Source organism: Populus euphratica, unplaced genomic scaffold (genome assembly GCF_000495115.2).
Source record: "Populus euphratica unplaced genomic scaffold, PopEup_1.0 scaffold62.1, whole genome shotgun sequence".
In the NCBI taxonomy this organism is placed as follows: Eukaryota; Viridiplantae; Streptophyta; class Magnoliopsida; order Malpighiales; family Salicaceae; genus Populus; species Populus euphratica.
In genome coordinates, this window is record NW_011499939.1 from 533,381 (window position 1) to 544,735 (window position 11,355).

The 11,355-nt window shown below is 32.1% G+C and overlaps 1 protein-coding gene across 3 annotated transcripts; it reads left to right on the forward strand.

Annotated features, from left to right (window-relative positions):
- Nucleotides 1-2,693: 2,693 nt before the first annotated feature.
- On the forward strand, nt 2,694-6,659 carry LOC105136817 (ankyrin-3-like). Of its 3 annotated transcripts, XM_011042306.1 has the most exons (5): nt 2,694-2,820; nt 3,467-3,790; nt 4,202-4,477; nt 4,554-4,691; nt 4,953-6,659. In XM_011042306.1, the coding sequence occupies exons 2-5, from the start codon at nt 3,491-3,493 to the stop codon at nt 6,498-6,500; spliced, it is 2,262 nt and encodes a 753-aa protein (XP_011040608.1). In that variant the 5' UTR covers nt 2,694-2,820; nt 3,467-3,490; the 3' UTR covers nt 6,501-6,659. The 3 variants fall into 3 exon arrangements, with proteins under 3 accessions (XP_011040608.1, XP_011040607.1, XP_011040609.1); XM_011042305.1 differs by lacking the exon at nt 2,694-2,820 and having other exon boundaries at nt 3,022-3,790; XM_011042307.1 differs by lacking the exon at nt 2,694-2,820 and having other exon boundaries at nt 3,762-3,790; nt 3,977-4,477.
- The last annotated feature ends 4,696 nt before the right edge of the window (nt 6,660-11,355 follow it).

Below are 11,355 nucleotides of genomic sequence, written 5' to 3' on the forward strand. Positions count from 1 at the left end.
GGGTGTTGCCTTCTAAGATTTTGAAGCTTTAGCTAATATAGCAATCGCTTCTGTTTTTTTAAAGAAACTTCAGGTGCATGTTCTCCGAATAAAAAAAAACGTAGAAATCTTGAAGGTAATTAAGCTTCGTTAGATCCCATAAAATAGTATATAAAATATTTCGTGGCTCCTCAATTATGAATTTTGTGTATATAACAAGATTTGTCACATCTTTAATAAACCCTTTCCTTCATTTGCCTTGGTTTTTAAGAGTAATTAATCACAACATTGAGTTGCCTAAACCATATAAAATTCCATAGTAAGAAGCCTATGACCATATTCGCACAAGTCTTCTCATTTTTTTTCAAGGTTGAAGAGTAATGGTGTCAAGAAAATAAATATCAAGTGCATAGTTTGGTAAATCACACAATGTAATAACAATATGAGAAGTTTTACGGTGTTAAGAGTAATTAACTTATTAGGTACAATACCATCAATTACTTTTGACATATAATTTTCCATTAGGTTCCATGTGTGTGATAAATAAAAAAAAAAAAATTCACCAAAAGTTCTACAATATTTTCTAGAGCTAAACGTGAAGGCATCAAAATAGTAGTTATTCAAGGTAACTTAGACATTGAACTAGTGTAATCTTCAAGTTATAGCTAGAGTTGGTTAGTTTTGGTTGGATTAAAAACTTTTAAAAATTAAAATTATAGTTTTTTTTAAAAAAAATTAATTAGTTTTGATTTAGTTATTTAAGCTATGGATCAATCTAGCTTTTTGACTAGGTTATGTGATCATCTTTTCCTTTTTTTTTTGAATGAAACTTGGTCTAAACAGTGTCTTGAATCAATCCACTGATCTTAGCAACCATCAAAATAGTTTTACTTTAAAGAATGTATCACATATAGTCAGGGGCGGAACTGTGGGCGAAGCAAGCATGATACAACTTTTTCTTAAAAGAATAATTAGCTGCAATAACACATGATGCAACTTTTTCTTTTTCAATAACATATTTCACTGATAACAATAAGGATAAATTTAAAAATTAGTACAATTAATTAAAAAATTAATAAATTAATATAAATTCAAAAAGATTTGATAAAATAATAAAGTTTAGAATTGTAGGGTTTAAAAGGACCAATTAGCTATTTTTGGTTTAATTCATCAATTAATTCTAAAAATAACAATGAAAATCTTTAAATTGCTAAAAGTAGAGAGTTTTAGAAAAAATTTTGATATCTGCAATGAAAATCTTTAAATTGCTAAAAGTAAGAGAGTTTTAAAAAAAATTTTGATATCTAAAAATCCGATGATTTATATTGTTATAATAAATTAACATATAATTGCTCAAAATTATCTACTATTATGTGAACAATAACTTTTTAAAATTTTAATTAGAATTTATTTTTGAATCAACAAGTTGGATAAAAATATATATTCTAGCTTATTAAATTAATTAAAAGAAAAACCTTATAAAATTATAATTTATGTATGAAACAATTAATTGGTTAATCCAATCACTTAATTGATTGAGGTAAAATATTAGAGCTTGACCATATTATATTTTAAAAATATAATATTTACTTAAATATTATTATTTTGAAGTGTGATAACTAAATTATATTTTTTTTAAATATAACATGATGAAATATTTCATCAATTTTTGTTTTTTGACACTGTGTAACTTTACTTTTAAATTCTTTTAATTTACTGTACTAATTAAAAAAAATCCTAACATTAATTGTTCATCTCGTACATGATATGATTTGAGTCGTGTCTATAACCTTTCGATGACGACTTCTCATCTACTTGTTCTGCAAGCATTTTTATGTACTTCAATTCCAATGCAAGTGGGTAAAATTCTTTCAAATTTGTATAAATGCGAAATGGAAAATGTTTTTGGCTTAACCTAACTCTCTCTCTCTCTCTCTCTCTCTCTTCTCCAATGAAAACAATTTCTAGTATCTTCACTTTTTTTATTACAAAAAATAAGACATCTACCTCAAACCTTAGTTGGAGAATGTGATACATTTTACGAGTTAATCTAATCTAATCTAGAGTTAATCAAAGATTAGATTGACTTGAAACATGGATCATTATAAGGTTAAATTTATTTTATAATCAACCTCATTAAAAATTTAGATTGATTGAGTGGCGTAGTCCAGACTTGATCGTCGTCCTGTTGACTTTTTAGATCACAATTAATCCTTTTTTCTAATTTTCTTACTTCTAATACGGCAGATTGCATCGATAACATGCAATTATAATTAAAAGAAATTCCATTACACTCGTGTCGGGAGTACTGAAGTTCAAAATATTTATGTGAACGGAGATATAGATGTAGAGTTGCCATCAATAATAAACTGTGACATCAAGACTTGGAACCCGATTTTTCTTTACAAAGTAGACGAAGGTGGTCACCACCTCCTGGCGATGCAGCCCAAACGAATTGCTGCCCTTGTTATTTTGCATAATCAGAAGTGGCTTGTCATTGGGACAAAAAAATAACTATAAAGTATTATTGTCCTCCATATTTGATTTTATCCATCCATTTTTTTCTCAAAAAACTTAAATAAATCATAAAATTCTTATTAAATTGATTAATCTTGTTTTTTAATGTATAAACATATCACAAACACCAACCAAATCTAGTTAAGGTTATGCCATTTGGCCATGGTGCTGTTTTCTGCACTTTTGGGATTCTCTTTCTATGCTTCGCAACACTTTCCATTACAGTCGGTCGTCTCTTTCCCTATGCATTTTGTCCCTTTCCTTCTTTAGGTGGCTGCAAATCCATCATATTTAAGAATCATCAACACATGGACATGCCTCAAGGTACATTGTTTCAACCCAAGTTTTTGTTTCTTTTACCTGCGTTTTACTCTTTCCATTTACGTCAACACCTAATCAGCTAAGAGGGCATTCACTCCTTCCATCTTCATTAGTTGGCAATCTTACATTTGTTTGCTTTCAATTATGAGTCCTATTATTGTTTGATTTGATAATTATACTATTGCTTTATAAAATTATTTAGCACCCTTTCATTCCATTTGAAGTTGTATTATGATCACATATTAGCTTATATATATATATACAATATTTTTTGAAATTTAGTCTTTCATGCACTGAAAATAAATTATTTTTCCAAGATTTATGCTTTTACAGGAAGTTTTTTCCCTTCTATCCTCTCCTTGGTTTTAGAATGCTAACGTGGGCAAGGCATCTAAGTGGGACACAGGGAGCCTCTTGCAACGAAAAAATATTGATATAATTAATTGTTTTGATTATTTTAGAAGTATTAAGCATATTAAAACTGCATGATTTGATCAAGTCTACACTTCTTCATTGGATACTTATCATGTCTCAGCATCTTTTTATTACAATATCAATCCAAACTAAGGGTTACTTACGTTGTAATCTTTGGCTAGATTTTGGCTGTAGAAAGTTAAACATTTTTCTGGCTTCTTGTTGTGTTTTGTAGGACTGGTCTAGTGAATGTGTGACAATGGCGAGGTACAGTTATGTCTATGGGAGTGAGAGGGATGAGCTTGCAGAGCCATCTCAGAGACTGATAGAGGCTGCTTTGAGTGGAGATGTAGAGTTTGTGACAGAGAGTTTAAAGTCAAAAACAGTAGATGTGAATTATATAGGGACTGTAAACTTGAGAGTGAAATGCATTGAGACAGTGTTGAGAGAGGAAGAGGCTGATGAGATTGAGATTCAGTACAGGGATTTTGTCACTGATGTCACTCCACTTTTTGCTGCTGCTCATTCAGGTCATGTTGAAATTGCCAGGAAATTGCTGGTATGGACTCTATTCGATTTTGTTCTTCTTTTTAACTTTGATTTGGGTTACAAATTGTATGAATGGTTTGCTTCTCAAAACTGTGAATAGCTCCTTTGTTTAGTGAGATTTTAAGAATTTTCCTTTTGATTCTTTATGGGGTTCTCTTATTTTTTCAATGGCCAACCACTACCTATTATTATTCAGAGTTCGTGTAATTTCTGCTGGTATAGTTATGGAATGCTTGTTCATGCTTAATTGGGGCCTAAACAAAGGTATAAGCAAAACAAAAATGGCAGAATCGAATCCTTTATGCCACCCGAAAATTCGTTTTGGCATTTACAAGAGCGCTAAAACAATGTTTGGTGCCGCTTGAGTAATCTTATGCAATTAGACTAATTATCTTATCTTAATCTACGTTTCCAATTATAGTCAGCTGGAGCTGATGTGAACCAGGAATTATTTCGGGGTTTCGCTACCACAGCTGCTGCTCGCGAAGGTCACTGTGTCCTTCTTGACATGCTTCTCAAGGCTGGTGCATCTCATTTAGCTTGTGAAGATGCATTACTCGAAGCTTGCCTTTGTGGTCAATCTAAAGCTGCAGAATTATTGATCTGCTCAGAGATGACAGGACCTGATGTGGCGCAACATGCACTTGTATCAGCTAGCTGCCGCGGATTTGTAGATGTTGTAACCACCTTGATCAAGGTGCAGATTGAGTATTTTGGCTAGTCTAATTCTTAAAGGGAAGCATCCGGTTAACCTAATTCTCCATTTTTTCCAGAATGGAGTAGACATAAATTGCACGCGGAGGGTTCTGTTGCAGTCGGTCAAGCCTGCATTGCACGCGAATGTCGATTGTACACCTTTGGTGGCTGCTATCGTGAGCCGACAAGTTTCAGTGGTTAAATATTTGTTAGAGGTAGTGATCTGATTGTTCCATTTCTACAGGCTTCAAATTATGGCAGTGGTCTAGAGGACTTTCAACTTGCATCACTGAATATCATTAGCATAACTTATCACTCGTGGTCTGTTATTCTTTTTGAAGCAAATACAGTCTTATGCCATGAGTTGCCACAGTTTTCTCCTTCTGATCTGTTTTCAACTTATAAGAACACCACTTCCCTATTTAGATATCTAATTACTGTTAATTAAGAATGGGGTTTTATAAGTGTATATTTAGGCAGGTGCAAGAAGCAATTGCTATGTTAGGCTGGGAGCTTGGTCATGGGACATCTTCTCTGGTGAAGAACTGAGAGTAGGTGCATGCTTGGGCGAGCCATATAATGAAGTTTGGTGTGCAGTTGAATATTATGAAGCAAGTGGCCAAATTTTGAACCTTTTGCTTCAGCATCAGATTTCATTCCTTGAGAGTCAACAGCAAGGCCGGAACCTTCTTTGCCATGCCATCCTTTGCCACAATTCAGATGCCATGGATGTGCTTCTCAATGCTGGTGCTGATGTTGAGTTCTGCTTAAGGACCAAGAAAGGTCACGAATTTCGTCCTATTCATTTGGCTGCTAGAATGGGTTGCCTTCGTATACTAAAACAGGTGATCTTCTATGGTTGTGAAGTTGATTCGAGGACTGAAACTGGTGACACAGCCCTGATGCTGGCGGCCAAATCCGATCAAGCTGATTGCTTCCTTGAGCTTATTGTTTCAGGAGCTGATTTGGGTCTGGTTAACAATAATGGTGAGAGTGCAGTGCACTTGGTGAAAAGAAGTGTGTTTGGATCCTCTTTGGCTGATATTTTTCGACAGGCCATTACCACTGGAAGAAAAGTCCGCTCCTCCAATCTTGAGGTGTTTTCTTTACTGCACTTCGTTGCTGGAATTGGTAATACAGAGCTTTTACAGATGATCCTTCAACATTCGACAGAAGACATAAGCAAGCATGATGGTCTTGGTTTGACACCAGCTATGGTTGCAGTAAAAGCTGGCCATACTGAGGTCTTCCGGCTCCTGATTAATGCTGGAGCTGACATCAGCAAGAGGAGCAGGGATGGTCAGGCAGTAGTGTCTCTTTTGCAGAATCATGCCTGTTCCAGTGTGAGGACTCGATTTGAAGAGATATTGCTTGATGCCGTGCTTAGTCACAAAGTGACTAGTTATTCTGAGTTTAGAGCTCTGCACTTTGCAGCACATGTTGGCAACTTGCCTGCGATAGTTCAGCTATTGGAAATGGGAATCCCTATAAATTCTGTGGATGACAGTGGGCATTCACCCCTCATGCTTGCTGCCAGGGAAGGCCACGCTGATGCCTGCAAGATATTGTTGCAAAGAGGTGCTGATTGCGGGATTATCAATCAGAGAGGAGAGGCAGCGATATCTCTGGCTAGGAAAAGCACTAAATGTAAGGCTGCAGAGCGAGTGATATTTGATTATTTGGCTCATTCTCACGTGCTACACGGTGAGGAGCTATGGAAACACACCCGTGAGGGAAAAGGTTCCCCACATATGAAGGTTGTTCAGATGCTCAAATCTGGCTTGTTAACGTGGGGAAAGTCAAACCGAAGGAATGTGGTGTGTAAGGAAGCAGTGGCTGGACCAAGTCCAACGTTTTTGAAGAATAGGAGAAAGGTAAATGAGGCTGGAGATGAGATGGTTTTCAGGGTGTTAACTGAGACAGGGAGGGAGATTCATTTTGAGGCAAGTTCTTCTTCTAGTTTGGAACTTTGGGTCCATGGCATAAACCTCATTACAAAGGAGGCCACTACCGGAGTTTGGTGATGGAATTCTTCAGCATAGAGTGATACAAAACTGATTTATTATATATAGAGATTGCATTATGGTTTCAAATACTCAATTTCTTTTCTTCTTTCCTATCCTATGTTCTTTGTTTCTAAAGGTTGAATACGAGTATAGTGAATTGAGTGAAATCAGTAACTCTGTCTCATACTCTGGTAAATCTCTTATAGTTGAGCAAACTGATCCGTAGTGATGATTGACTGATGACAGTGCTGTTTCTATTTTACCTGGCATCCATCAAAGAGGCTCCTCTTTTTATTAGTGGAGGTCATTCCTCTTGCTCTTCGAGATCTCTTCCTTGCTTTCTTCGTATTTATGTTGTAGTTATTTACCTTGTTCCCGGATGCACCTCTTCGGTAAGGAAACAGTTGGAGGCGACCGGATTCAGCCAGCAAACTGCTATCTTTGTGAATGCTCCGATTCAAAAGCAGGTATATGCATGCTGCCCATTTTGATCACAAAAGCATGTATGAGGGAAATGAAAGCTCCCACTTTCCCCATTTTGTTTTGACCCTCTCTAGAATATGAACTATGATTGTATTATTAATATACGATGGTCAATGCTTCCTAGAGATGCACAGATCATAATTGTCAGCAAGTTGAATATTTATGATTACATCCGATTTGGGAGCTACTATTCATCATGGAGATCAGCTGCTTTGCAAGATTGATGCCGGCCTTGTTGCAAAAACTCCAATGATTTCGCTTCCAAGAGGCAATGATTTCGATGAAGAGTCTCCTGGATATCTCTACAGGTTGTCTTTCCTAAAGTTCGTCAAGAAGGATCATGGAGTGTAGGAAAGGTATCTTCCAATTGGCTCACACCAGAGGGGCTAGTGATGCGTGCCTTCTCATCAGGACTTCAAAATTAGAGTAAACCCACTAGCACTATCACTATATTTTAAAGAATTGAAAAAAATAAGATTGCATATTTTCAATAATCCAAACAAACATAGAAGGACGAGATCAAAAAAAAGTTTTAATAAGCCAAAAAAAGTCCAAAATACAAAGTATCAACAAGCCCGGAATTATCTATCAAAATTTGCAAGCATAATCATGTGAAAACGGTAATTCAATATAAGAAGAAAAAATAAACAAAAAGAGAAAGAATTGAGTTTTGGAGGATAAAAAGAAATAACCTAAAAAACCTGGGCTACCTGACCAAACCTTTTATTTAAATGAGATATAGATAATTTAATTGAAAATAAATTAAAAAAATAATAAAGTTTATTTTTCAAAACAAACAACTTTAAAGGATGTAATCATAAAAAAAAATATCAACCTGTATTAACTTCTCAAACTCATGACCCTAGCTGATGATTAAATCGAAAACACTCCATTTGAAAAATTACTATTTTAAAACTTGGATCGAATTGTGACCTAGGTGACCTGAGACTTAGGCCATGTCGGGTGTCAAAAGAAATTGGAGAAGAATTAATCAATTATAAAATGATAAAAAAACATCGGTTAACTCATGTCTTGGTTAACCCAGTGCAAATCTAGTTACAACCATGTCAAAACCCGTTGACTATTTTTTTTTTATTTTTTTATAAAATAATAAGATTTAGTTGACTTGGATTAACTTTGGTTAACTCTCTCGACCCGTGACCTAGTACTTGTCTTGGATCAACTTCTAGACCGGGTTTACAAACTATTGGAAAAACCATGGAGACCAGATCCTAATAAATTAAATATTGAATGATAAAATAAAAAAATTCAATTATACAAAAGAATTAAAAAATGACAATTAAAAAAATAAGAACCTTATTAAAAAAAAATACGAGACAACCTAAAATTTTGAATTGAAGGAAAAAAATAAAAACAAATCAAGAGAATGAGGACCAAATTAAAAAAAAAAATTAAGATTATAGATCTAAGGATGAAATTGAAAATAACTTAGAATTTGATAAAAGAGTTAAGAATCAAAATTAAAAATAAAAACAATGATATGCAAACCTAAAATATCATCAAGTTTTGAGTTGAAAGCAAAAATTAAAAAGAAAAATAAAATTCACAAAAGAACCCAAAACAAAAATAAAGATTAAGAGAATGAGAACTAGATTTGAAAATAAAAATAAAAATAAAAATAAAAATAAGATCATGGATATAAGAATGAGATTGAAAATAAATTAAAATTTGATAAAAAAGCTAAAAAAATTAAAAAAAAAATTGAAGATCACATCTAAATTATCATAAAATAAAAGGAAAAATCTAATTTTTTTTAAGTGTAAGAATGAAATTCAAGGGAGAGGAAAGAGAAAAGAAGAAAAGAAAAAAAAGAGATAGTTGGTCATAAATTATCACCGTAACCACCACAAGTGTCATCTCACTTGGAAGAGGTCATTGTAGTGCTTCGAACATCATTATGGAATTTGGTGTTACTTCACTGCAAGGCGGCTTACATGCTACTAGAATAGAGCGGAGCTACTCCACACACTAACGTTGGTATTTTTTTTGTAATAATTTTTAAAAATAGAAAAAATTGGATTGTCCCTAACTTAATTTAATAATAATGAAAAACCCATAGGAAATGAGAAAAACATCCCCGGGCAGAAGACTTATAAAATTTGATTTTAGGTGCAATTTAGTCATTTTAATTTTTAAAATAAAGTAAAAAACAAAAAATACCCCTTAATTCTAATAGATTGAAAATAACTTTTAATAACAATTTAGTAATTTTACTATACAATAAAAATATAAACTTATTATTATGTTCTTTTATGAATTTGATAATGGTTTGCATCCCAATAAAAAGCTTGAATTACCCTTCTACCCAAGCTAAATGATTTTGTTTGATAAAAACAAAACTATAATTTTACTGCAAAATTCCATAGTAAAATAAGTGTGCTTATAGTAAAAGTCTAGAGTTTTATTTATTTATTTTAATTTAATATGCATGCATGATATGGTTGTCAAATTTGCAAGTTAACTCATAAAATTGTATGATTTTATGAGTCAACACATATATAACATGTGAAATTAGATAAAAAAAAAAACTTGAAAACTAATAAACTCTGTCTAAACTAGTCAAACTTGGTAAACTTGGATGGAATTTTATCTAATAAACAAACAACTTTAAAGGATGTAATCATAAAAAAAAATATCAACCTGTATTAACTTCTCAAACTCATGACCCTAGCTGATGATTAAATCGAAAACACTCCATTTGAAAAATTACTATTTTAAAACTTGGATCGAATTGTGACCTAGGTGACCTGAGACTTAGGCCATGTCGGGTGTCAAAAGAAATTGGAGAAGAATTAATCAATTATAAAATGATAAAAAAACATCGGTTAACTCATGTCTTGGTTAACCCAGTGCAAATCTAGTTACAACCATGTCAAAACCCGTTGACTATTTTTTTTTTATTTTTTTATAAAATAATAAGATTTAGTTGACTTGGATTAACTTTGGTTAACTCTCTCGACCCGTGACCTAGTACTTGTCTTGGATCAACTTCTAGACCGGGTTTACAAACTATTGGAAAAACCATGGAGACCAGATCCTAATAAATTAAATATTGAATGATAAAATAAAAAAATTCAATTATACAAAAGAATTAAAAAATGACAATTAAAAGAATAAGAACCTTATTAAAAAAAAAATACGAGACAACCTAAAATTTTGAATTGAAGGAAAAAAATAAAAACAAATCAAGAGAATGAGGACCAAATTAAAAAAAAAATAAGATTATAGATCTAAGGATGAAATTGAAAATAACTTAGAATTTGATAAAAGAGTTAAGAATCAAAATTAAAAATAAAAACAATGATATGCAAACCTAAAATATCATCAAGTTTTGAGTTGAAAGCAAAAATTAAAAAGAAAAATAAAATTCACAAAAGAACCCAAAACAAAAATAAAGATTAAGAGAATGAGAACTAGATTTGAAAATAAAAATAAAAATAAAAATAAAAATAAGATCATGGATATAAGAATGAGATTGAAAATAAATTAAAATTTGATAAAAAAGCTAAAAAAATTAAAAAAAAAATTGAAGATCACATCTAAATTATCATAAAATAAAAGGAAAAATCTAATTTTTTTTAAGTGTAAGAATGAAATTCAAGGGAGAGGGAAGAGAAAAGAAGAAAAGAAAAAAAAGAGATAGTTGGTCATAAATTATCACCGTAACCACAACAAGTGTCATCTCACTTGGAAGAGGTCATTGTAGTGCTTCGAACATCATTATGGAATTTGGTGTTACTTCACTGCAAGGCGGCTTACATGCTACTAAAATAGAGCGGAGCTACTCCACACACTAACATTGGTATTTTTTTTGTAATAATTTTTAAAAATAGAAAAAATTGGATTGTCCCTAACTTAATTTAATAATAATGAAAAACCCATAGGAAATGAGAAAAACATCCCCGGGCATAAGACTTATAAAATTTGATTTTAGGTGCAATTTAGTCATTTTAATTTTTAAAATAAAGTAAAAAACAAAAAATACCCCTTAATTCTAATAGATTGAAAATAACTTTTAATAACAATTTAGTAATTTTACTATACAATAAAAATATAAACTTATTATTATGTTCTTTTATGAATTTGATAATGGTTTGCATCCCAATAAAAAGCTTGAATTACCCTTCTACCCAAGCTAAATGATTTTGTTTGATAAAAACAAAACTATAATTTTACTGCAAAATTCCATAGTAAAAGAAGTGTGCTTATAGTAAAAGTCTAGAGTTTTATTTATTTATTTTAATTTAATATGCATGCATGACATGGTTGTCAAATTTGCAAGTTAACTCATAAAATTGTATGATTTTATGAGTCAACACATATATAACATGTGAAATTAGATAAAAAAAAAAACTTGAAAACTAATAAA